The sequence below is a fragment of the Rhinolophus sinicus genome, linkage group LG02 (genome assembly GCF_036562045.2).
Source record: "Rhinolophus sinicus isolate RSC01 linkage group LG02, ASM3656204v1, whole genome shotgun sequence".
Lineage (NCBI taxonomy): Eukaryota > Metazoa > Chordata > Mammalia > Chiroptera > Rhinolophidae > Rhinolophus > Rhinolophus sinicus.
Window position 1 is genome coordinate 170,849,075 of NC_133752.1, and position 27,454 is coordinate 170,876,528.

Here is a 27,454-nt window from a genome sequence, read left to right on the forward strand (position 1 = left end):
GTTAGATGGGGAATGTAGAAGCAGGGAGGACTAGGGAAGAGTATGAATATTAGAACTGAATTATTTCAGAACTGGAGGGAGACTTATAGACCATCTAATTCGCACTTCACTATGAAGAAAAATAAGAATTATACTGAGTCTTTCATGAGGCTAAATTTATTCAGTTTAAAGAACAGTCCTTCATTTTGAGATTATGGGCTTCAGTACAACTTGGATTTTAAAATGTTCTTCTTTTATGAAGATGGTGGTGGTAATTATTTTTTCTTTTTTAATAGTCTTGCTTGGCAATATTAGAAGCAGACCATTCCATTTTGCCCACCTCCCCAATTTTTTTTAATCTATTGGTTCACCATATCTCAAAATTACGGAATCACTGATAGCATGTATAATACTAGGTAATATAAAGTGCTTTCTATGAGGTAAGCCTTTTAAATCAATTATTTGATATCTCCCCCAAAAATATCCGTGTGAGAACTATCATCTTCCTTTACAGATAAACAAAAAAAATTAAGTGTCAGAGAGATTGGTCTGTAAATGCTAGAGGATGGTTCAAAACCAGGCAACATAACCCTACAGACCACACACTTACTATTCCCACTATTTGAAGCAAAACTCATTAGACAAGCCACTTAATCTTTCTGAAATTAGGTTTCCCACATACAGTCATATGCCGCTTAACAACAGGATCTGTTCTGGGAAATGCATCGTTAGGCAATTTCATCGTTGTGCAAACATCATAGAGTGAATGCACTGACACAACCCTAGCTGGTACAGCCTATTACACACCTAGGCAGTATGGTGTAGCCTATCGCTCTGAGGCTACAAGTTTGTACTGCATGTTGCTGTTCTGAATATGGTAGGCAATTGTAACACAGTGGTAAGTGTGTATGTAAACATATCTAAACATAGAAAAGTTACAGTATAAATAAAGTATAAAAGATAAAAAATGGTACAGGGTACTTACCATGAATGGAGCTTGCAGGACTGGAAGTTGCTCTGCATGAGTCAGTGAGTGAGTGGTGAGTGAATGTGAAGGCCGGGGACATTACTGTACACTGGTGTAGAATTTATAAACCTGTGCACCTAAATTTATAAAACACAAGATTAAATCAACCAGAAGAGAACATGATGCATTCAAGAGACATAAGATGTAAACATGAGATGTATGAGGCTGCTGCCAGGGTAACATGGCATACTGCTTTACAGCAAACTTTTTTTAAAAACCAGAAAGAGTACACTACAAAATAATGATATAAAGCATAGTAAACAAATAAACCAGTAGCACAGTCATTTATTATCAAGCATAATGTAGTGTACATACGAGCTATAATTATACAACTGGCAGGACAGGTTTGTTTACACCAGCATCACTAAAAACATGTAATGTGTGTGCTACGACAGCTAAGATGGCTATGACGTCACTAGGCGATAAGAGTTTTCCAGCTCCATTATAATCTTATGGGACCACCATTGTATATGTGGTTCATAAACTAAAAATCAGTTATTTTCCACTTGACCAAGTATCATTCTCTCATTAATTATATGAAGTGATTCAACCTATAAAATATTATTACTGTTCATTAGCTATCAGTTAGCTGCATGCTTTGGCCTGGTTTCCACTGGTAAATTTTTTAGATATCTCATTTGTTTCAAGAACAATACTGATCTTACAGTCACACTGCAAATTGTGCATTCCTATAGATAAGCTACAAAAAGCGAAGCCTCCTGAGAATATTCTTGTTCCATTAATTCTTCCTCAGAAATACCCGTAGAGATCAGCATGTCCAGTGATATATATACCCCATTAGGAATTACTACTTTTTGTTTTAAAACATCGAGGTATAAAACTTAAGAACCTACTAAAATATTTTCCCTTGGGCCACATGTTCAATTCCCCATTTTGTTGTTGCTGTTTTCTGAAAAATTACACCCATTTCCCCCTTACCTTGGCCTCAAAGAAAAGGAAGCTAAATTAATAATTTCACTGAATTGGAACTATTAAAAAATGTAACCTGTAAGTTATTATAAATTATGGAACATCTTTACTACTTTGTAGCCATATACAAGAATGTGCTGAACTTTATTTCCTGACATGAAAAATTCTCGAGAACTGATGGCCCATAGTCAATCCTGGTTTCTTGGAAGAAACCTGGATGGCACTAAAGCTGAGAAATAATGATTCATAAATTCCTAAAAATTAGGCAGGAATTTGGGTGACCATGACCTACTGGACATCAGAACACAGAAAGGAAGCCCAAATGGAATGGGAAGGACAGTGGGCGGAGTTGAGGGGACTGTATCACACAAGCTGGACTCCTCCTAGGTAACTGGGAGGCTGTACAAGTGTTCCCAGGAGAGGCAAGGACTCTGAGTAGGTTCCTACCACATCTGACTCTTCAGAGAGGATGGTCTGTTGTATGGTGGATAACTAGGGAATAATCTTCCTGGTCTGTTAAGATTTGGTACTCATTTTAGGGACTTGTTTCAGTAACTATTGAGTACTTTTGACATACCATACCAGCCAGCTGTCTAGGCAAAGGTAGTATTGGTGAAGACAAAAAATATACAAGTAACTTCAGACAGTGAACTATAGATAAAATAGAACAAAACAGCAAGTGACAAAAGAAGGGATGCAGGACTTGGGACCTGAAGCACAAAGTGTTGGCCATGCAAATATTTAGATAAAAGTGGACCAAGTAGCAGAAATAGCAAGCCAAGTGAAAAGGCCTTAAGACAGAAATAAAGCAACTTTGGCTAGAGCAGTGCAAGCAAGGGAAAAATAGAAAGGTCACAAAAGGCTAGTGTAGGATGATAGTAAAAATATGGTATAATGGGAAGCCACTATGGATTTAAACAAAGCAGTTGACTGGCCTCTTCAAAGCCTAAAGCAATTACCTTTCTTACTGTGTAGAGGACGAATGGGATACAGGGAGGGTAGGGGGGTAGGGGCAAGAGAGAATAGTTAGGAAGGCATTGCAATAGTCTGCGAAATAAAGACAGCCTGGCCTAGGGAGCTACAATGGAGATGAGGCAAGGCAGATGCAGAAGAGCTCAGGGGACTTGCATGTAGACTAGATATGGGGATTACCAAGGAGCCAGAGAGGTGTCTTTTATTATAGTTTGAACAAATGAGTATTAGGTAGTGCCACGTACTGGAATGGGTAACAAGTTGAGAAGGAAACAGGTTTGGCTGAAAAATTAGAATTTGTTTTAGATAGGTCTAGAAGCTTATTAAAGGTTCAGGTGGAACACTCAACTACGCCCTTAAACTCTAGTACTCAGGGAGGCAGGATGGATATATAAACTTCAGAGATATAAGATACTGAATGCCATAATGGATGATTTTTTTTTCCTTTGGAGAGTGGAGCTAGAAGATATAGCCCAGACCTGAGGTAAAGTAGAAAAGGAATTGGCAAATAGAGCAGTCAGAAAGGTATAAGGAAGACCAGGTGTATGGTTTCATAGAAGTAAAGGAAATAAAATATTTCAAAAAAAAAAGGAAGTAGACTACTACTGCATGCTGCAGGTTTAGTAAAATGAGGACAGAAAAGTAATCACTGAGTTAGAAAGACACAGGACATTGGAGACTTTCACAAGAGCAATTTTAGTAGATACATGAGGTGTGATAAAAAAATATAGTGAATGTTTAAATTAAAAAAATTATTATAGTGACACATTGCCATTAATCCCCCTCAAAATACTCCCCCTCACTTTGAACACATTTACCCATAGTTCTTGCCACTTTCTGAAGCAGTTCCGGAAGTCCTCTTTTGTCTTTAGTTGCACTGTCATGCCTGTCTCGATGTCTTGAATTTATTCAAAGCTTTTTCCTTTCAGTCATTCTGACTTTAGGAAAGAGCCAGAAGTTACAAGGTACCAGGTCCGGTAAGATGGATGAGGACACACCGTAATGTTATTTGACAGAAATTGCTATGCCAGAAGCGACGTGACAGGGAGCATTGACATGATGGAGAATGAAGTAAAGATACTCACAAAAGAGAACTTCCAGAACTGCTTCAGAAAGTGGCAAGAAAGATGGGTGTGTTCGAAGTGAGAGCAAGTATTTTGAGGGGGGTTAATGGCAATGTGTCTTTTACTGTCTAATAAATTTTTTAAACATTCACCACATTTTTCAATCACATCTTTTATATGAACTTTTTGCTAAATTCTACTGTAGGATTCTACCATTACAAAGTATGATATGCAGAACAATGGCCCCCAAGAGAGACATGTCCTAATCTCTGGAACCTGCGAATGTCACTTTATATGTCAAGAAGGAACTTTGCAGATTAAATTAAGGATCTTGAACTGGGGAAATTAGTGGGTGGGTGGGGTCCAATGTAACCACAAACATCTTTTTAAGGGAAAGAGGGTGGCATAGATTTGAAGATGCTACACTGCCGGCTTTGAAGACGGAGGAAAGGACCACGAGCCAAGGAATGCTCCTGTCCTCTAAAGGAAACATATTCTCTCCCAGAGTTTCCAGAGGGAATGCAACCCTACCAAGCACCTTAATTTTAGCCCAATGAGACTCACTTCGGACTTCCAACCTCATTAATTCTAAGATAAATTTGCGCTGTTTTAAGCCACAAATCAGTGGTAATTTGTTACAGCAGCAACAGAAAACCAATACACAAAGGATACCAAACACTGATTGTTTTCACACCTTGCCAGGTGGTCTGTTTATTCAGTATATACAAGGCTACAAAGGAAAAACAAGGTTACCTTTAAGAGTAAAACTAGCAAAATTCCTAAAAACATGCCCTCTGTTGTTAAAACAAAAGTAGCTAACAATCATAAGCAACTCTACTATCCTGGCAAAGGTGAAACATACACTGACTTAACTAAGTAACCAGTACCTAGAAACGTGCTAAAAGCACGAGAACGTAACTTATACATCAACCGGAGATCTGACCAACACGAACATCCTAGTCACACAAGAAGTATAAGGCATATTATGACAGTTCTTCATGCCTGAAATTCTTCACCTTACAAACTTAACTCAAAACAAACTTATACATTCCAAGCCATATTCTACCCAGTGATGGTGTACGCATAGTCTTTATGACACCCAAGTAGAAGAAAGTCCCTTGGATCATAAATTTCATAAATACCAATTTCATGATTCTAATCTAGTGCATATGAATCTCAACTTTATTTATGGTAAGACTCTGATTTAGAGTCTGAGCAACCTGTGGCACATGGGTAATGCTGTTTCTACAAAGCAGAGGACCAGGCATGCAGCAAACTATCATCAGCCACCGAGTCTGTGTGGATTATCCGCGGGCTCTTTCTCATGACACACCTCTCTTGGCCCTCTCGGGTGGTCATCCGACAGTGCTTTCTTCTGGTTACCGCAAATCTTCAAAAACGTATATTCTTTGGATGGTTATTTCTTTTCAAGTTATCAAGGCTCATTCACAAGATGAATAGAGAGAAAAAGGAAGTTGGCAGAGATGTTATTCCAAATTATATCCCCTCTGTACTTTAATAAATAAATACAAGTCTAAACGCAGCTGAATCATTTCACTGGAATGTTGGTAAAAAGACTTTTTGAATGCCACCTGAACTTAAAGGATAAAGCAAAATAAACGTTGCAGGCCTACAAATATCCCATTTTTGTGAAATCTATCTATCTGTATATACACAGAGAGAGATGCATTTGTATGCACTGATATGCACTCAATTTTAATAGATTTTAGGGTGGTGGGATTTTGACTGATTTTTCTATCATCTTTCTGCTAATTCTGAATTGCTTTTCTTATAGCTAGCACGTATTATTTAAACAAGTCATTATTTTGAAAGTTTTTTTTTAAAGGCAAGTGAAATCATTTATATCCAGTCTAAGAGGGAGGTAAATGCAACCCCAGTTAATTTCAAAAAAATTCAGTGCAAGTGAATTTCAAAACTAGGAAACAATATGTTCATACAGATTGTTTAATCAGATTGTGTTTTGATATAGTCATTATACAGAAAAACTTATTGGTGATTTCCATTTACAAAACTCCAATCTATCAATTTTTCCCAAGAAGCAAACATTGTTTTGTTTTAGAGGCATTTTATTTAGACAACTAAAAACAATTAGATGTTCAGAAGCAGCATACAATGAAAGAGAAATCAAACCAGTTCCTTTATCATGTATTCCCTCTTCTTGACAACCAAAGCAAAAACAGGCTTTCTGCTTTAAGGGAAAAGTCAGAAAAATATGTCAATATATTTTGTTCTCCATAATAACATAAACAGCTACAAGAAATCTAATTGTAATAAGAGAAATTGGATGTTGGCTGGCACATATTCATTAAAAAGACAACACGCCATTGTACTACATGAGCATACCTCCTCTTGCCTTCATCTGATACTCCTGCATTTTCACTTACTAACACCAAGTTAGTTCCCAGACTGGAGCTAATTAATATCCCTCATTATTTACTGCTCATGTTTGTCTTAAGCAGAGAGTAACTCTGGAAAGCTGATGCTATTCTCTGCTTGCTTGTTTCAGTCCGCAGGTTGTATACTATCTGTGGCATATGCCTGATACTCAGGCCTTCACTTCAGGAGTCGAACTATAGATGGAATCTGAATTCTCTGAAGCAATTTCTTCTATAATTACAAAAAAAAAAAAAAAAAAATCACATTAGTTAAGTTTATAAAGAAGCAAATCTACATTTCTGTATAATGAAGAAATAAAAGTTTTTTTTAAGTGTCTGGTAAGGGGAAGCAAAAGAGAACAAGTGTACATGCCATTAATGACTAGACTCACGCCACTGAAAAAACAATGCAGAAAGAGTTCATGTGTTTTACCCATTAATTCTTTTATACCAGAACTTAACCCCTAAGGGGCCCCTCTCCTTGGCTAAATTTTCAATGGCTGACTAATAAACACTGAAGTAAAGTCGTATCTTTGAAAGATCTGGCTTTATTTGACTTCAAACAATATATGATCAGGGCGTTACAATTTATAATTCTAGATTTGGGAATGAGCCCTTGGTATGTAATAAGTGCTCAATCAATGTTAAGTAACAATTACAATTGCAATAATTTATTTATTTATTTTAGCATCTGCCTCCTAAATAAGTTCATTAAGCGTAACTACATCAGTCATGTTCATAATACATCTCTGTGCCTACTACTATGTGATAGGTATTTAAATATTTGTTTTATAAATCTTTGTTTTATAAATATGTACATATAAATACATATTTAAACTTTACATTATTTAAATATGTTCATATTTAATAAATGTCCTTTGTCAATGAGTAAAATCACATTACACTTCAATTTTAAATCCCCCAGGACTCTACAAAAGTTAATTCATTAGCATTTACCTAGCTCCTCTTCCGCTGTCTCTGGAAAACTGATCTTTGGCTTTGCCAGCTCACCACTATCTTCTTCTATGAAAAGAAAAGCAATGATGATGACATGACTACAATATTACCAGTAACAGAAAGTATTTAATAAGCAAGAAGAGCATGTCAAGACCATTTCAATCAATGAGATACAAAACATAATAGGAACAATTTTTTTAGCAATTATAATAGGTCTTTCCTCAAAAACTACTTTTAGGCTCATTCCACAAATACTTTGGGGCCAATATGAAGTATTTTTATTAAAAACATGTCTCCCTTTTTAATAAGGACCAGTGAGTAATGTAACTCAGAGATTAAATATAGTATTTACTTATAAATTCTTTATTTTGTCCTCTAACAAATTTTGAATTAGGTCCATTCCATTCACCAAATGAACCAGTGTAAAAATTTAGTAATAGAGGCACCGGACTTATCAGGGAGACCACTTCATGGACTGTGTAGATGCCTGACCACTGTGCTGTACTTGTACACCTGAAGCTTAAGTTGAATAATACTGAATGTAAACTATAATTACACACACACACACACACACACACACACACACACAGAGTCACGGGATGTGGAGTACAGCCTGGGGAATATAGTCAATGGACTGTAAGAGCTATATAAGATGTCAAAGGGGTATTAGATTGGGGAGGGTGTACACCTTAAACTAATAAAAAATTTTTTAAAGTATTGCTTTTTATATTTAATAAAAATACTGGTTACTTAGAAAAAAATGTAGTAACAGAATAGATTACACAACAAAAAAATTTAAATAAGAACACAGCAGCTAATTTATGATAATGGGCTTCTCTTTGAATAAACCATATTATATAATTTAAAATCTATAGGAAACAGAAACACTGAAATAGAATTAATGATGAAAAATGACACAAAATCATAAAGTTTAATTCGATAACTTTGAAAAAATTCTTACCAGGAAGCACACATTTCCAAAGGCCGTATGTTTTTCCTACCACAGTTTGCCATAGTCTCAATGTTCCATCTTCAGAACCACTGGCATATAGTTCTCCATCGGGACTAAATCTCACACAGTGAATAGGACCAAAGTGTCCTTTGTAGGATTCTGAAAGAGGAGAAGGGCTATTAGGTAATTTAATAAATATTGGTTAGGTATTGATACACTAAAGAAAATACTGTCTGCAATACTGGAAAGATGTAAAATAAGGGCAAATACAAAGAACTATATCTAATCAAAAATAAAAGGATTCCCATCAAATGGCATCTTAATGTCTAACATTTCTCCATAAGATTATCCCTTCCCAATTCTACCACACATTATGGTTTCAGATTGGCTCTATGAAAATAAATAAATACATAAATAAATAAGGTTTCACGTCCCACTAGAGATGAAGGAAGGAGTAAATGAAACCCCCAGTCTAAATTCTACAGAAAGTAGATCTAAAGTCTCTTAGTTCAATCCCAATTTCCACATCCTAAACTCATTGCCTATTTACTAGGGAACCAATTCTTAATTACAACTATAGAGAGCCACCAGATGGAGCTCTTTTTACACACTGTCTCTTAATTTCCTATCAGACTATTCTAGAGTCCACCACGTAGTCATTCTGTCATGAGAACATTAAGACGTACAATGAATACTTAGCCTTACATATTTTAATCTATGGAATTTAATGAGAAAATGTACAGATTAGTAGTGGTGGTGTTCTGTTTAAGTCATATCCCTATTTATTAACTTTTCTCATTTACTTTCTAATGCCTCATCACCTTATTAGTTTTCAAAGCTCTTTACTGGACCAATGTTCCTTCCATCTCCATGTCAATTCAAGTCAATGACCCTAAGCTCAAGGACCCTCATATATCATCTACCCCATCTCTGTCCTACCAGAAAATATCATGAGAGTAGAAAGAATACGAGGTTTTGGAATGAGAATGGCTATGTCCAAGGTCTGGTATTCACTACCTGTGACCTGAGATATCTGGCAAATAATTCACTGGTCTTTTTCAAAGAAAATAAAACATGTGGCCAAAACATTCTAAAACTCTGAAAACTGACATTGAATAAAAACAATGAAAATGAAAAATATTTAAAAGTCACATATTCAAGCAATAAAAGGTGAACCATAAGCAATTAAAATAGATACTATATGGTCCATTCACCAAGGTTCCACTTATCCAACCCAAATCCATCAGCTTTTCCACAGAAGCAAAACATAAAATTTTCATTTTGTTCTTTGTGTACCATTCTAACAAGCTTAGTTCACAGCATGTGGTAAAGCAGGATATCTAGAAGCAAAGTGGCAACTTATAGACAAAAAAAAAAAAAAAGTACAAAAACTAAATATATTAGTTCAAAAAGCGAAAACTATTTGGGAAGGCTAAAAGTAGATTCTAAGAATCATACTATGAAATACCTAGACAATCAGATAAATGTAAAGTTAGGGTGAGTATTAACTTCAAATTAATCCTACATGTGTTTCCCTTTCCTTTATTAAGGACTATTATGAAAATAAAAGCAAAAGTCAAGATTCCAAAAAAGAATAAAATAAATAAATATCAACCCCCCCCCCCCCTTCAATTCAGATCCCTAAGGTATCCCTATCATAAGCTATAGCTGTTCCCCCACTGACACACACACACATTTGCTATACAGCCTTAGGGATTCCTACATTGGCAAAATGAGGGGGAGCCAGGCAGACAGGGCTACATACTTGCACTATACTTCAGAAAGGATAAATCTTCATCTGTTTAACACGACTTTGACAAAAGATTACCCCCCCAATAAATATATTGTTCTGTTATATACAATGTCAGAATACCATGAAAGCTAAAAGGAAAAGGTAAACTGAGTTCATCACACTGTGCTTATAGTTCTGAGAACATTTCTACCCAAAGTGGATAAAAATCCTTTCCTTTTTCACTCGGAAGCTGTAAGTTTCGGTTAGCTGAAAAATTTGCTGAGGTGTTAATTACTGAAACCTAACATTTGATAAAGGTAACTACATCATTTTAAGGGAAGAAGAAGAGGACAACTCACCTAATTCTTCTCCACTATTATAATCATACTTATAAAGTTTAAAATCTTCACCACCTGCAACAAGAAATTCTTTCTCACGATGAAGAGATGCAGAATTGATGGTTGCAGGAGCTTCAAAGGATTTAATTGGGTCCAAACTGGAAAAAAAATTGAATAATATTGACAACTTTTGAATATTACATAATACAAGGAAATAGTTAAACTGTTCCTAAATTTTGAAAGCCAAGGAACAATTAAATATTCATTCAGTCAAACATAGTGATGTTAAAAAAAAAAACTACCTCTAAATAATATTAGCAAAAGAAGTTCTAAAGGATACTATGCCCAGGTGAAGTTCACCCCAGAATACAAAGACATTTCTATAGAGGGATATCCACATTCGGTGCAGTGGATGCCTTCCTGGAAATGAGTATGCTGGCTAAGTAAAACAGTATGGCTAATATATTGAGATTTTTTGCTTTGAAAAAAATTTGATTCTGTATTGATTTTTCCATGACAAATATGCATCATCTTTGTAAACAGAAAAAGGCTGTATAGTAGCTAATTAATACCTTGTTTCCCTGAAAATAAGACCTAGCTGGACAATCAGCTCTAACGCATCTTTTGGAGCAAAAATTAATATATAAGACCTTTAATATATAAAATATATAATATATAAGGTATTATATTATATCCAGTCTTATGTAATACTTTACTACATTATTTTACTACGTTTTACTATATTTTACTATATTATTTTACTATAATATAAGACCTGGTCTTATATAAGTAAAATATATTATAGTAAAATAAGACCCGGTCTTATATTAATTTTTGCTCCAAAAGACGCATTAGAGCTGATTGTCTGGCTAGGTCTTAGTTTCGGGAAAACATGGCATAAAGTATCATTTTTACATTACTCTCAACTGCTTAGAATTTATGTTTCTGCAATAGGATAAACCTTTAATCCCATAAAATATAAAACTGCTAAAATTGGATCAATTCTTATTATCAATTAGTAAAAACATAAATTTGAGAATACAACTATGTAATAAAAATCAAAGCATAACAGCTTCACTTGACTATCAATGAGTATGGATGGATATTGCCTCTTTTCTGGCCAAACTCTAAAAATCCTGAAAGGCCTCATGTACAAAATATTAGAGCATTCTAGTTCCTAAATGCCACCATCCTATTCCCATCATTACACACCACAAAGCATGAAAAGTTAGCCAGGACTTATACAGATCACTGAATAGAACTTTCTGGCCAAAGGTTAGAACATTCAATAGGCCAACAAACCTCTGCCATTAAAATGGGACTTAAAGCAATAGTCTATAGTAGGGCTGTATGCCCAGGAGTGACCAGTTAACACAGTGGGGACAATGTAATGGTTCTGGACAATAGCATTCTATTTTTATCAATACACTGTGTGCATATGAACTCCTTTACATTCTTAATTGTTCTTTTTCATTTTTACTGCCTTCTCTTTCCTTCTGCCATTCAGTGAAGCTTAGTGGCCCTTTAGACAAAAGTTTAGGACTGCTGGTCACAGTATAAGCTTTATGGAAATCAATTAAATGCCATGTATACTAAGAGCTTTAAACATATTGCTACCCTTTGAATTGATTAATTCTACTTACAGGTTTCTATTCTAAGGAAACATTCAGAGATGGACCAGAATACTCATTGCAGTGTTAAAGTAGGGAAACTGACACATAATTTAGTGCAATCTATAATGCAATACACCCAGTAAAAATGTTTTCCAAGAATTTTTAATGGCTAAGAACATATATTTTAAAACAAAACATCAAAATTACACTCATTAGGGTCCTAGTAACCAAAGGGGTTTAAAAAAACAAACAAACAAACAAACAAACAAAACACACACAAAAAAATATACACACATATATGAGAAAAAAAGACTGGCAGAAAATAAAGCTACCATTAACATTCTGGCACCTATGGTTGTAAAAGTATGGGTAAATATTTTTAAATTATATTTTCCAAATATTCAACAAGAGCATTTACTACATTTATAGTCATAAAAATTAAGTCTTTTCTTTTTAAAAATCATTAGGTCTTACATAACTTGGGAATAGAGAAAAAAACACTATTTCTCCAAAATTTTTAAGGGAAAATAATAGGAAAATCACTATCACAGTTGTTGTATGTAGTAACGAACATTAATTACAGCACCAGTCCACTGATCCTTTAAAGAAAGATATAATTTAAAAGCTGTTAAATTTTACCAATAAATATCTGGAAGTTAATTTGATTAATTACTCTGATTAAAGTACACCAAACTCTTTAAAAAGACATTATTAATGGGTATGAAAACATTCCCCTCCTTATTATATAGTATAGGCCAAGATTTGCCTTTAAAAGCATTAAATACCTTTTCATATATGCCTTCTAATTTTTAAGTACCCTAGGTTATCCTTTGTTGTCAAAAAAGAAAATGAAGGTACTTCTTGGACATACCTTACTGCACTATGAAAAGCAATAGATCGGCCATAAGTTATTACCAAGATCTCTCCCTCAGGAATATATTCCATACTGCTAACAGACATATTAAAATTTAGAGATTTCACTTCTGTCATAGTAGTGTGATCCCAAAGGCTGCAAAAAAAGAGGAAAATATGACGGTATTTACTCATTTAAGAAAAAAAGCTTAAATTCTAATTACATCTGCAGTTTAAACAATAATCACAATTGTAAAACCAGTTCCATTCCAATTCATAAATTACAGATACACAAAGAAGTTTTGGGTTTCTATAACAAGGTCAAATTATTTGGTAGCTTGTTTGTTAAGTCAAACTTTAACACTTAAATACACTTCCCAAACAATTCAGCGAAACTGTTATTAAGACACTTAAGTACTAATCTGATTAATTTCAGTGCTGCTCCAAATAATGGTTCTTACACTCTATATTTGTGAATCTGATGATAGCTATGTATTTCCACAAAATAATACATGACATGTCAGCACACAGAATTATATAGAGAATTTCACGGGTTTCATGGATCACCTATAGCCAGCCTGTCCCAGGTTAAGAGCACCTGCTTATAAAGGTGTCAAGTTTTAATTAAGTGTCTTGTGAACTCGGCTCTGTTTATATTAGGTGGGTGCAAAAGTAACTGTGGTTTTTGCAATTATTTTTAATTTTAAACTGCAATTACTTTTGCACCAACCTAACAACAGTAAATGGATAGCTCCAGAAGAACGTGACCTATGTGCGGCTGAAGTCTTAATGTTCAGAGACTTCTTCCTACATAATAGCTTTGAAAAATATTTAAAACCTAAGCTGTAAGGTCAAAATTTTTTTCAAACTTTAAATTATTAAAGAAAGATTACTTACCGGACGGTTTTATCATCAGCTGAAAGAATCTGTTTATCTTCACTGCACCATAGAGCCTTTTTAATACCAGAGGTATGCCCACTGATTTCCTTAGGTTCTTAAGGAAACAATTGAAAATACTTATTAATATTTGATTTTAAAAAATAAGCAATATTGGAGCAATTAAATATGCAAAAAGAAAAAACACATTTTAAATTGGACTGCAACTTTAGACAACCCAGCACAATTCAAACTTGCTCTTTATATAGAATACATTTAGTTTTTCTGTATTGAAACAAAAGTTTATCTGCATGACAAGGAACCTAAGAACCATGATGCTATATGTAGCCAGAGTGAATACATCACTCCCTCCAGGTTACTTTTCTTTCAAAATAATGCTTCCAAAAGCATACTGCGTGCTCGTGCACATGCACGCACACACACACACACACACAAAGATGAATGTGCCATAATTTAATAAGACTATGAACCAAGAAACATGACAGCCTGAGCTAATCCTAGCACTTACTATCACAAACACTAGGACCCTCATCCAAGCCATTGTTGGTGGTACTAACAGAAAAAAAAGGGGGATAGTGGGGCTGGAAATAGAAAAGGGAAATAAAAAGCAGTGAAGTATTCCCAAGAATAATTCTACACGGAGAACAAAGCATCAAAAAAATGGGTACTTGTCTTCTGCTGGAAACTTTTCCTTCAAAAGAGTTTTAAAAAGTAACACTCATTGTTATCTTTGGGCAAAACAGATGATGGAGGTAATGCCATTCACCACCACTTTGACTTTAAGCAAGTTACTTAACCCTTTGAAAACTACATTTTTTCATCTATAAAATGGGACAATAGTTACTATATTTCATAGTTTGAGTATAAGGATCAAATGAGAATATACCTCTAATGTTTCTAACCTGGTGTCTGGCATACAATAAAAGCTCAGTTAATTGATGTTATTTCTCTCTCCAGTACAGTGGAAAGACCACTTTCAAAAAGCAGCTTTGAGAAAGGCGTAAGATGAAAAATGTCCGCTTAAGCCCTGAAGTACCTTGCTGAGTCAGATAAGTACACTAATTAAGTTAGAGTACTTTGCTATGTTTTTTGTATAAAGTTATCAAAAAGAATAAAAAGAAAATTTCCCATGTGCCAATGGAGAATAATCTACTAATGTAGTTTGTTTTCTCACCTTAGAAATGCTTTTAGAAAAAGTATTTTGAGAATTGTTTAATTTCCAACGTAGCTTTGACTTTCCTACAAATTTCTTGTTTACTGATATATGAATAAACAATGCCTGATACAAAACTTAAGATATCAACTAATATATAATACAACAAAATTCTGTTATCTAATTTTGGTAGCTTTAAAAACATATAACGTAACTACAAAAGCATCAATATTACTACAAAATAGAGGTGAATATTTGGACTAGGGAAGAAAGGTGTCTCTTACAAGTTCTGTGCAATGAGAAAATTCATAAAAGAAATGATAGATTTCACCACCAAAATTTTAAAAATGTGTATAGCATAAACCTTATTAACAAAATTTAAAAGCAAATGACAAATTAGAATATAATACAGAACCTTTAAAATCAGTAAGGAAAAGTTAAATGTCACAACAGATAAATGGCAAAGGGCATGAAGAGGCAATTAGTTCACACACCAAAAAGAAATACATTAAAATGGATCTCAACAGTATTTTAATCTCATGAATAATTTTTTAAAGTTCACATTAATACAACAAAATAATTTTCTTCTATTAAATTGGCAAAGATAAAATTATCAGTGTTTGATAGAAAAGGTTAGCTACAGATATATCTTTATACTTTGCTGGAGAGCACTTTGGTAATTTCACATGTACCCCCCTTTTCTGTCCCAACGATTCTACTTCTACACAGCTATCCTACAGAAACAATGGTGGAAATATCTGCAACTATCAGGATGTAGAGCATAACACTGCTTATAATATTTGAAACTTGTAACTAGCCCAAACAGGTCGTAACAGGAGCTTGGTTAATTCCCTCATTCAGAGGATGGAGAACCACATAGTCATTAAAAACAGTAGGCAGAATATTTAAAGACATGAAAAAATTATTCATTGCAGATTCTAATTCTAATAGCTAATACATTCACATGGTTCAAAAATCTGAATTTATGTACACACTGAGAATTCTCACCCTTCTCACCTTCTACAAATAACTGTTTTTTCTTACCAAAAAGGTAGTAACATTGTTACACACCTTTTTAAACTTAGTATTATACCATGTACCTTGTAAGGCTATACAAGCATAATGCAGCAAATAAATCAATAGTAAAAAATATATGCATAGAAAAAAGGACTGGAAGAATCTGAACCAAAAACTAAAGCTATTAACCATGATTAATACTGGATGATGGATTGTTTTAATTTTTTTCCAAATTTGAGTACTACACATGAACATGAATTAATCAGGAAAACTCACTTGAATTAAAAGAAAATAAAACCACAAACATGTATACATTATGCTTACCTGCTTCAGGTTTGTTCAAGTCATATATACGTAACAGTTTATCCTGTCCCGCAGTTAACAAGTAATTGCTGTCCTGAAAACACACAAGTAAAATGTTACTAACCATTTTAATGGTTATATCTCTTTGAAACTTCTTCAACAACAAATAAAATCCAAACAAAGCTCACAGATGTCACAAAGAGATGCAACATATGCCAATTACTTCTGAGAAAATACTATATAGAGCATTTACCCTTTTCATAATGCCAAAGCCCTTTAAACATCCTAGCTCAGATGTATAACACCACCTATCACGTGAATTCTCTCAATCTGCCCTAATCTTGCTCTCCACCCTCCGGAGTAGCAATTCTTCGATGATCTCAAATTTATCCTCTCCCTCCATAAAGTAGCTAGGAGACATTATTTGGGTGTTTTAGATATTTGTTGTTATTGATGGAGGATTGATGCAAGAGTTCCAGGGTATTATAAAAGCCTCATATTATTAACCAAGAAAAAATAAATCTGTATAGCGTAACCTACAATCAAATCAAAATAGAAGCCAATATACACCAAATATTCCCCGACCCCAAGCCAAATATAAACCAATATACAAAACAGCATTTTAACTCCCTAAAATAAATTCCATTTTCTGATACCTGCGTAAAATCCACACTCTTGACAATGTGTTTATGAGCCAGGGTCATCAATTCATCTCCTGAGACAGCATCCCACACTTTGCTAAAAGTGAAAAATAAAATTGAAAGATAAATATAATGGTGGATTTTATGATTAATTACCAAATAAGTTACATATGTGAAATGTTACAGTAAATGTATTATAAATCTCCATTATTTCTAATATCCCTCCACTGTTAAGAATTCATTTGATAAAATATTTAAATGAGTCTAAAGGAAAAGAAATTTCTCTGTAAAAGCCATATAACCAATCTAATTTTGACAGTAGAAAAGATCTATGAATTTAAGTAAATGAGCCAATGTACCCTTACTTTTATTTTAGCCTATAGCCATATCGTTTTAGCAAGACTGCAAAACATTTCAACCAATTTTCAGTTTCACCTTTCCAATTTTTTCTATCCTCTACTCTCATGTACATCAAAACAAAAAAAATCCTTTACAAAACTTACAGAATAAAAGGCCCCAATACAAGTTACATAAAATTTTAAATCAAGACAGTAGAAGAAAATATTCTTCCCACCTCTTCCTCAAAGTTGACTCTTAAATTCTCAAATCCTAGTCCAATTAACTTCCCCCCAAAGTATTAGCCTTTGATCATAAAATGCTAACACTAAGAATTTTTAATCTCTCAACTGTATGTTTCCCTGGTCTACCTCAACCCAAAATATATGTGTGGTTGTGTGCCTATACACATGTCTGTATACATCACGGGATAATGGTTGAATAATACTTTACAAAAATACTTTAAGGGGTACCCCCAATAAAAACGCTTAAAGAAGAAAAAAAACTCATTTTAGATCAGAAGAGCTCATTGAAAAGTAAACAAGAAAACTTTGCATACAGGGAAAAGAACTGTTAAGAGTGAATAAGCCATTCTTCTTAACAATTTCCATTTCAAAGTAACTGACACTTATTTTTAAGAATAAAATGAAAAAATAAACAGTAGAGGTAAAACAGCAAGAGATATCTTTTCTTCATTTATTCAATAAACACACAACAACTGTATCAAATATTATGCCATTCTAGACTTAGTGCTAGGGCACAAAAGGGAGAGAAGAAATCATCTCAAAGAAAGTCTCTACTTTTATAGAGCTTTAGCTGAGGAGAAAAACATGCATTGAATAACACATTTAATAAATATAATAAAAATACAAACATATGTGGCTATCAAAACAGAAAAAACATGCCACTAATCATGCCAGAAAGTCCTGAAAATCTAAGCAGTGGAATCAGAAGTCTTAAAGAGCAAGTAAAATACACCAGGGGGAAAAAAAGAGAAAAGCTATTGCAGACAAGCATTAATAGCATGTACAAAGGTAAAGCAACACAAATGACCATCTAACAGGAATAAATGCTGATGATACAATGTAAACCTTGAGTATTACACACGTGAATCATATGAGTGGCTAAATAAATACATTCTGAGAGAAATAAAGTTAATTATGAGTAGTACTGCTACTGAATTCTCAAGTATTCACTTCTCCTTGCAAAGGAAACCTGCTTGAACCTCTCCCATTCCCAATTCAACTCTGACCCAAACCTACTCTGACCCAAACTTACTTTCCCAACCTCATTTCGTATTATTTTTCTGAATCTAGTCATACCTGATTAGAAACCATTGCTCAAATAAGCCATGCATTTTCTTCCAGGCTCCTACATCTTTGTTGACATTGTTCTAAGTCAGTATTTTATATTTTCAACTATCCAGTTTTCCTCATCCTCAGGGCTCCTTTCAAATGCAATCTTTTCATGAAACCTTCTATGTACTTCACCTCCAGTAACCACTCCTTTCTGTTCTGCCACAGAACTTATACTGATTACTGTGCTTAATTTTGCTTTGCTTTTATTTTTAACGTGTTTACTCTTAATCACAGGAAAATCAGTAGTAAGAGTTTATAAATATTAGGATTCCATACTGCTGTGATGATAGGTGTCACAAGTTAAGAAAACATCAAATACACCTGAAATTTCTATCCTAGTTATTCACAAAGAAACTCTGGGCATTGTCCTTTTGAAATACTAATTTCAAGTACATTCAAAAATCTTCCAAAGACTTCTTAAAATCTTAAGATTCTGCTCAGACTATGTCTTCACTGGTGAGGAGGAAAGAACCGATGTGAGGGAAGAACCATCCAAGGGAGACTGTATCTATAGTCTTGTTCCTCCTATTTAGAAACACTGCTAAAATTGAGAATGACACTCTGACAGAGCATATTCTACTCACTTGTACCAATTTGGGCATATTGCCATTAGTTACAATAAGAGTCCTAAAAAGAATCTGGAATAACCTAAATGTTTTCTAACTTATTTTTCAATCTCCAGGCAAGAAACTGGTATTAACTAGCTGACTGCAGGACTCAAATCAAGTCAACTGTAATTTTCTATATATCTATATATACACATATATGTGTGTGTGTGTATACACATATGTATACACACACACACATATACAAGAAGTGGAGTACAGCGTTAGGAATAGAGACAGTGGAAATGTAATGGCTGTATGTAATGTCAGAGAAGCAATAGATGGAGGGAGGGGGGTTATCACTGTGTGAGGGATATAAATGATAAATGTCTAACTATTACATTGTTTTGTACACCTGAAACTAATCCTGCAGCACTTATTTTTTGCACAATTCATGAAGTACTTGTCATCTCCCTAAACTACTGATACCTCTGTATCTCCAGTTTCTTGCATGCAATAATTAATGCTATCTATTCAATATTTTTACAGACTGAGAATGGACTTGCCACAAGTTTCAAAAGAGGAGCTGCTTAACTTATTTCTTCAAGAACGAACAAACTAAACTAAATAGGTAAAAAAATACCTATCTTAATATGTGACCAAGTCATCAAAAAGGAGATAATAGCACCTTTGATCTACTGAGGACCTCATGCAGAGAAAACTTAGATCTTTTTATTGGCTTTTGTAAGAAAGAAACGGTGATCACACATGTTGGTTAGCTGTAGATTCCTGGACCCAATCCCAGATCTACTCAGGTACTCTCTGGACCTGAGCATAGGAACCTTCTCTACTTTTGGCACTCTCTCCAGATGACTTGGATGGGAGGAAAGTGGAGGTGATGAGAAGAGAATCATGGGAAGTAATGCTAACATTAGCTTTATGAATTAAAAGATATAGAGAGTATGGCTTTTAAGGGACAGTGTACTCATTGCCTGCTTTGACTGCCTAAATCACCTTGAGATAACATTCTAAACTGACCCACAGGGAGGCCCTGCTGAATATATTTTCTCCATAATTTCTTCACAAGAAACAAGAACAAAATTCCTCTCTGGATAAACATGACTATTAATGAATTTTCTGAGAAACATGAGAATGAAGGGTAAAAAAGAACTTGCTGGAAATGATTTATACCAACCATGATTATCAGGTAAGTTGAGGGACTACTCTTTAACTGGATCAACTTCCGTAATAGCAAGCCCCAAACAAGTCATTAAAAAAGGAGAATATACACAATAAATGCACACCTTTCCACACCTCACAGACACAGAACAAATGAGGGGTAAGTCTCAGCTACCATTTACTGAGCACCTACTATCTAACAGACACTATCCTAGACCCCAGGAATGTAAGTGGGGAAAGAGCTCTGTGATTCTTCCCATAACCACACTGGTATTACACCTATTTTACAGATACAAAAAACAAAGTTTAAGATGCATCCCATGATCAAACTGGAAATACAAAGCATGGCTAACACATGAACTCAAGTCTGCCTAATGCAAATGCTCCCATTTTTCCCACTGTATCATGGCCCCTAAAAGCCTTAATTGAGGGGGAAAATAGTACTCCTTCTTAATATTTATATTCACTCAAACTTCCTTGCATGAAACCAAAAGGTTTCATGGCTTTAGCCATGTAAGTTCCAAAATAATATGTGTAATTTTGGTCTAGCGGGAGTGGTAGCCATTCATTATTGTTACCTTACACATGTAACACATAGCTATTAGATTTTAGGCATTTTTCTAACTATTACAAACATCAACTCATTTAATATTCACAATTAACATATGAGGCAAGCACTATTACTATTCTCATTTTTACAGATGAAACTGAGAGGTTAAATAAAGTTCCCAAGGTCAGAGATGTTGGGAGTCAGAATTCAACTCTAAACCAGCGTTCATGCTTTTAATACCTCTTGTAAACAGACACTGAAACTTGAAATCTTAAGAAAGCACAAAAACAACACTGAATAGCTATCCACACACATATCCTCAAATGTTTGATTTTGGTTATTAATGCTCTGAAAGATACCTAAACAGATACCTGTTCCCCTGGTGGCAAGATAAAATCCTGACCATTCTTTTCATGACTAGGTTAAGTATTTAAAGTGCCACTTTTTCACTCCTCTTTCTCTTCATTTCAGAGTAATTATCACATAAATAATTTCTGTCTAATACTCTTTATTTCTTTTCCTGAGGACTGGCATTACAATTTGGTCAAATGTATAAACCTAGATAGAGTCTTCACAGATTTTAGAGACGGGCGCCTTTCCTAAAAAGCGTTTGCACAGGTCCCTTAAAGATCAGAGCAAAACCATCAAGTAGGAGGTGACAAAGCATTTTGCTCACATAATTAATGCTGTTAAGGCCACATAACAGAGAACTAACTGAGGTTAACAAAAATGGATCTTTCCAGAGCTGCAATTCAAAAGCTTGTCTCTTTTAGTGCTAATGTCCATAGTGTCTAAAATCACATTACATTTATAACTTAATTGTATTTCATTTAAAATACTTTACTAAATATTAGCTTACCACCACCGGACTGAGACCTAGTTTCAGTAATGACATTTTAAAAATCCACTTACCAAAGTGGAATTTGAAATCTAGAGTTATTAATCCCAATTTTCTACCTCTGTTATAAAATCCACGACATTCATTCCCAACGATGATGTTCTTACTGGATTGAGCAAAAAACAAACTCTGGAGGAGTTGAAGAAGAAAAAAAGCTAAACTCATGGTAACCAACCATAAGTGTTCCAGAAGCAAAACCAACATCTATAATTCATCCATCCTTTATCCTTGTACTTTAGAAAATTTCCTCGTTTTTTTATTCAACAAGCATAAGGTACTGAATAAACCAAGAATACGTAAGGGATAGAAAAATATAAGACATGGCCCCAGACGTCAAGAAGCAACTTAGAAGTCAGCTAAGTTCTATAAAAGTGCCAGAAGTTCTAACACAGGGAATGGTGTAAGCACAAAAAAGGAAATAATCCTCTACCTTGCAGAAAGAACTCTGTAAGTAATCCTTGTCCAAGCATCACTTTTATTTCCTATTTTCACCTCCCTTAATGAACAATCAAAGGAGTCTCTGTCACCTTATAGGCACACTGACATCTAAAGCAACATATGACCTGAAGCTGTCTGTTGACATAAAATGAACTTATATAAAACCAAGCATTTCCCTATTTTATCAATATTACGTACAATCGCAACAGGGCTCAGCACAAGCCTCATGGTGGTGATGCCTAAAGACATAATAGCAATCTACTCATCGATGACACACAAAAAAGTTTAGACTAACACAACTTTTCTTACTGATCTCGTACCATCTCTAATTTAATCCCATGTAAGCACATCTTCCTCTCCTTATTTTAAATTTTCATTTTTAAAATTTGCATACAGTAAAATTCACTGCAGTATAGAAGTCTCTGAGTTTCAACAAATGCAGTCATGTATCCACCACCATCACTCTGCCTTTGTTTTTCATAATAAACTTGATATGTTCATTTGCTTAAAACAAAGGAGCAAAACATTTACAATTGCTCCTCAGTGTGAAATTCTGTCTTAAAAACAAAAAACCAACAAAACCACTTTTACTCGCCTGACTCTTAAGTCTTACGAAGTCTATTTTATACGAACGAGTACAATAGATCTTGACATTGCCTTCATTAGTTTAAACATTTAAGTATCTGCTAAGTCACAAATACACTTAGAAACTGGAGATGCAAAGATTATACAAAATGATACATGCCCAGAAGGGAAAAATGGGTCATTGCAAGTCACTGTAATAACATATATGCAAAAACCAAAAATCAAAATAGGTAATATAGTTGGTTGTAGGGCATATAGTGTGCAGTACCAGATGATGCTAATAAACTAGGATGGGGCCAAATCTTAAAGTGCCAACAACTGAAATTTAACCTTTAATCCAGTGGTTCTAAAGCTGCACATCAAAATCACCTGTAACAACTTTAGCGGGGGAAGAAACCAACCCGATACTGGGCACTTCATTCCCAGACCAATTAAATCAAAATTTCTCAGACATATGCATCTGAGTATTTTAAAAGATCCCCAGGGTATTCTAATGTACACCCAAGGTCATGAACCACTGAAATAGCACAGGGAAGACAGGAAGATCACTAGATAAAGAAGGGACATAATGAAATGTTTTTAGGAAGACAAATGGAAGCATTATGGAAAATGAATAGACCAGAGACTAGTGGCAGGACCTGAACTAAGGCAGTGGCAGAGGCATAAGAAACATTGTAGTCAGGAGGCATTAAGATGGTATAATCAACAAATACAAAGATAATCTGGATATAAGGGAAATATCAAGAACTTAAACTTAGAAAATGAAGAGCAATTGATGGGAGTTTTAAATATGTCTAAAGCCAGTTAACAAAAACTGAGAGTGAGATCAGGCTAAAAAGTCTGGGGCCGTTAGCAAGAGAAAGTCATAGGAGTTTATAGGTATCACTCAGGAAGGACATGTGGAGCAATATTTCTAAACATGACCCCTAACATTTACTATCTGCAGTGCTCGTTAATAATGCAGATTCCCAGGTCCAGACAGCAGAATAAATCACTTAAGTCTCTGAAAATTGTAAGAACCACTGAAGAGAAAGAAGCAGACAGGACCAGGGTGCAATTTTGGTGAGAACAAACATTCATATGCATTGAATTAGAATTTTATAACAGGCTGAAGTTTGATTGAACACAACCCACAGAGACCTCCAAAGCTGGCCATTTTGGCTATACTTACGCTGTGAAATCTGCAGCTGCTGTAGCTGCTTTGGTGGCATCCTTATTCAATGTTGCACCCCAAACAGCACCCTTATGACCCACAAATGTTCCAATCCAGTCTCCTGTATCTCCCTGGCGTAGCATAGGCTTGCCGTCTAAAAAATATTTAAAAAGACTTGTGATTTGTAAGTTCAAATTACTTAAAATCTATGATTCAAACATAAAATCATGATGAATAACCAAGTGGAAAAATTGCTTTTGTTGTCTAAACTATTTTCACTGGGGTCACTAAAGAATGTTCAGAAATAAATTACAGGTAACTACATACGCGTATAACTAAATAAACTAACTTCATAAATTAACTGAAGAACTGAGCCAGAGATTCTCTCCGGGATGCGTCTGTCATTTGGTTAGAATACTGATTTGCAACAGAACAATCTAGAGTCGAGTCTTATTTTGGACAAACTTGTTAACTTAAATCTCGGTCTCCATTTGAAAAATGGGGCTAATACCACAGTGGAATACCCAATGAGATAATATGAGGGACAAGTCTTGGTAAGGTATTACTTCATCTGGTCTAGTTTCCCCATTGCCCAAACCCTTGAAAGATATTTACAGTTTGGCGGCCAAGGTATCTGGGCATGTTTACAGTTCTGCTTCTCCAAAAATAGCAATAAAAGTAAAATGAGAAGCCTTAGTTGGAGGCAATACCTAGCCTTGTCGGAGGTGTCAGAAAAGCTTCTTCTGGCTGCCGCTGCGGAACCCCTAACACTACTCCTCTGGCCGTCATCTCAAAGGTTGAGATGCCCACGACCCCTCCGGCACTGTGGGGTTCCGGCTCCATCCCCTTTCGGCCCAGTCCTAGACGTCTGGAAACCAGGACCAGCAGCCCTGCTCACCTTTACAGGCGCTGATTAAGAAATAGCCATAAGGCGTGATACCACTGAAAGCCAAATCCACCACAGGCCGCGTGTGGCCGGAGCAGGTGAGCGGAGTCTGCCTCATTGCCATGGCGGCGGCGAACCACGCTAGCGGGCTGGGGAGCCGGGGGTCTCGTCTCCTTCTTTTCTCTCCTCAGTTGCAGCGTCTCTGGCTCCTCAAGGCCCCCGCCCTGACACTGGGGCTGGACCGGAAAACAGAAAAAGGAGGCCAATCCGGTGGCACCGAAATTAGGAAAAGGTTAGGGATGGGTCAGGGAGTCTGCGACTGGCCACCCACAGCCGCAGAAAGAGGGAGAGGGAGGGAGGAAGGAAAACAGGGAGAGGGGAGACTCGGAGAAGCCGCGGCCACGACCCGCACCGTCCACACCGCTACCGGCAGGAAGTGACGATTCCAATGACACCAAGCGTCCGCCGGAAGTGATGATACAGAGGGAAGGCGAGTTTGCCGGGTAGAGGAGCCCTAATGAGCGCGTAGGACAGCAGCGCGCAGGCGCGAGATCAGCACACGCAGGGCACGTGATGCTCGCCCCGCGCCGGCTTCGTACGGCGCCTGGAGATGTTACAGGCGCTTTAGCAAAGTCCCACACGCTGAGCTCTGACCAGGCGTCAACGGCCTTGTTATCGCGGTGTCGAGTTCACCGGGCACGAAAGGTGTTCCTGCTTCGCCGAGACCGTGGACCAGCCGGCTCCCCTGGGTTACGCACCAAGCGACACAACCAGTAGGACTGTGGTCGGTACCTGGACATAAGGACCGTAAAACCCGAGTTTCTCCCCTTCCGGCGGCCGGCCAAACCGGCAAACAAAGTCTAAGAACTTTTTTCAATTTTTTTTTAACAACTGTATAAGCAGCTTCCTCTGGGATTGTCTACAAGTAAGGCCCTTAAAAAAGGAATTTCCCCAGCCACTCGTTCTGTTATGTATATTGCTAGTGTTTTAGACATGAGTGTTATGTGGCTTTAAATACAGTTAAATTCAAGTTAGTTTTTCTTTGAGGAATTCGGAGTACTCTAGAGCAGTGGTCCCCAAACTTTTTTGAGGAAATATTCGCATTAATAAAACTTGAGCCTGCATTCCCAATATACAGATAACTGTAAATTACATATACACTATAACAAACAAAATAGTAATATTAGAAGACTGGAAAAACTGAATATAAATGAACTCTGGTACTGTCTTCCTGCAGGCAGCCCAGTTCAGTATTGCTGCTCTGTGTATCAACCAGAACTGTTGATTGATTGCTCATACAAAAGCTTTCCTAAGCAGGCAAGTTGCTTTCTTTGGGAAAGTTGTTTCTTTCCATTGATGACATAATTTAAACCGGAAATAGAGATTTTTGTGAATAATCCCTACTTTATCCCGAAGGCGTTAATGTCGTGGCACATACCAATAAATACTCAACCAGGACCAACGTCTGTGAATCTTTCCTTCTCCACCATCATCTTTTTTGTGGTGAACATGTATCATTCAAGATTCAAGTCTAATGACTTGAAGTGCTTCCCAAATTTAGTTCCTTAGCATTTTGTTCATTTATTGTGCAACACTTACTGTATGTGTTTCTACATTATCTTTTGTTCTACTCCCTCTCTCTGCCAATCTCACCCTATGGTCCAACACAACACACCCATACACATACTCCATTCACACACCTAAATTATGAGCTCCGTAATGGCAAAGGTTATGGCTTTGTCATGTTTGTACTCTAGTACCAGAAGAGCGAATGGCGTTTATTCATGGATAGTGTATGCTCAACAAATACTCTTTTACTGATTATATAAATAACTGCATTACTGATGGAGGTAAATAAAAAAACACAACTCAAATTAAAACAACTATTTGGTAAAGTATTAATATTGCCCATATATTGCTCATTGTGTGCAGGTAAATAATAACTGATAACTACTTTGCTCTAAAGAATGTATAGTTCCTGTTCATTTGTATTCTGAGTTCTAAAAGTATTATGTATCATGATTAACTGGCTTCAAAGTTCAGTTACTATTAGAAGACAGATTAATACAACTAACATAGTTAACCACATTAGAAGACTAAAAGAAAAATATCAATATGTAAAAAATTTTAGATCGAATTCAACATTCATTCATGATAAACTTCTAGATATTAGAAATAGAAGGGACCTAATAGAAGATCCTAAAGAAACATCACACCTAATAATGAAACACAAAGTATTCCCTATTAGGTCGGGTACAAGTGAGTGCTGAAAGGAAAAGGGAGGGAAGTAGGCAGGGAGAGCCTCAGGCGGTAATGCTGGCCTGATACTTCTAAAAGGGTGAGAAATAAAGAAAATTGCATAGAAAGAGACTCAGACTACAGTGCAAATCTGAAAAAGTCTTGTCCAAGCAAGTGTCTTGCCTAACTCACTAATACTCACATTACATTGGTGAGATCTGGGACAAGTGACCACACATAGCCACAAGAGGGTTTGGAAAATATAGTCTAGCTGGGCAACATGTCAGGAAGACCAGGAGAATAATTTGAGTGTGCCAAAGTCTCAGACAGTTACCTTTTTTGATTTGCTTTATTCCCTTTGAGTTACATCTTTTCTACTGCACTCAGTGTTTTTCCCAGTTTTTTTTTTTAACTGTTCTGAGTCAATTATTTCTTACTGTTTCAAATGTTCTTTTCATATATCAT

At 35.7% G+C, this 27,454-nt stretch overlaps 1 protein-coding gene across 2 annotated transcripts; it reads right to left on the bottom strand.

The window, feature by feature from the left end:
• Positions 1–4,654: 4,654 nt before the first annotated feature.
• On the bottom strand, positions 4,655–25,192 carry STRAP (serine/threonine kinase receptor associated protein). Of its 2 annotated transcripts, none has more exons than XM_019744768.2 (10): positions 24,764–25,192; positions 23,884–24,019; positions 16,839–16,920; positions 16,204–16,276; positions 13,710–13,806; positions 12,832–12,969; positions 10,369–10,505; positions 8,287–8,436; positions 7,326–7,391; positions 4,655–6,600 (listed from the first exon to the last, which is right to left on the bottom strand). In XM_019744768.2, exons 1-10 carry the CDS (start codon positions 24,873–24,875, stop codon positions 6,539–6,541), a joined length of 1,053 nt encoding a protein of 350 aa, XP_019600327.1. In that variant the 5' UTR covers positions 24,876–25,192; the 3' UTR covers positions 4,655–6,538. The 2 variants fall into 2 exon arrangements, with proteins under 2 accessions (XP_019600327.1, XP_019600328.1); XM_019744769.2 differs by having other exon boundaries at positions 7,326–7,388; positions 24,764–25,181.
• Between the last annotated feature and the right edge of the window lie 2,262 nt (positions 25,193–27,454).

What these genes read in the sequence shown, in the direction of transcription:
- STRAP (XM_019744768.2), bottom strand. Translation starts at nt 24,875, where the DNA reads ATGGCAATGAGGCAGACTCCGCTCACCTGCTCCGGCCACACGCGGCCT. An exon ending in TAATAGTGGAGAAGAATTAG is followed by an intron (nt 8,437 to 10,368) that starts GTGAGTTGTCCT and finishes CTCCTCTTTCAG; the next exon opens with AATCCTACAAAGGACACTTT. An exon ending in TTGGAAATGTGTGCTTCCTG is followed by an intron (nt 7,392 to 8,286) that starts GTAAGAATTTTT and finishes TTCTTTTCATAG; the next exon opens with AAGAAGATAGTGGTGAGCTG.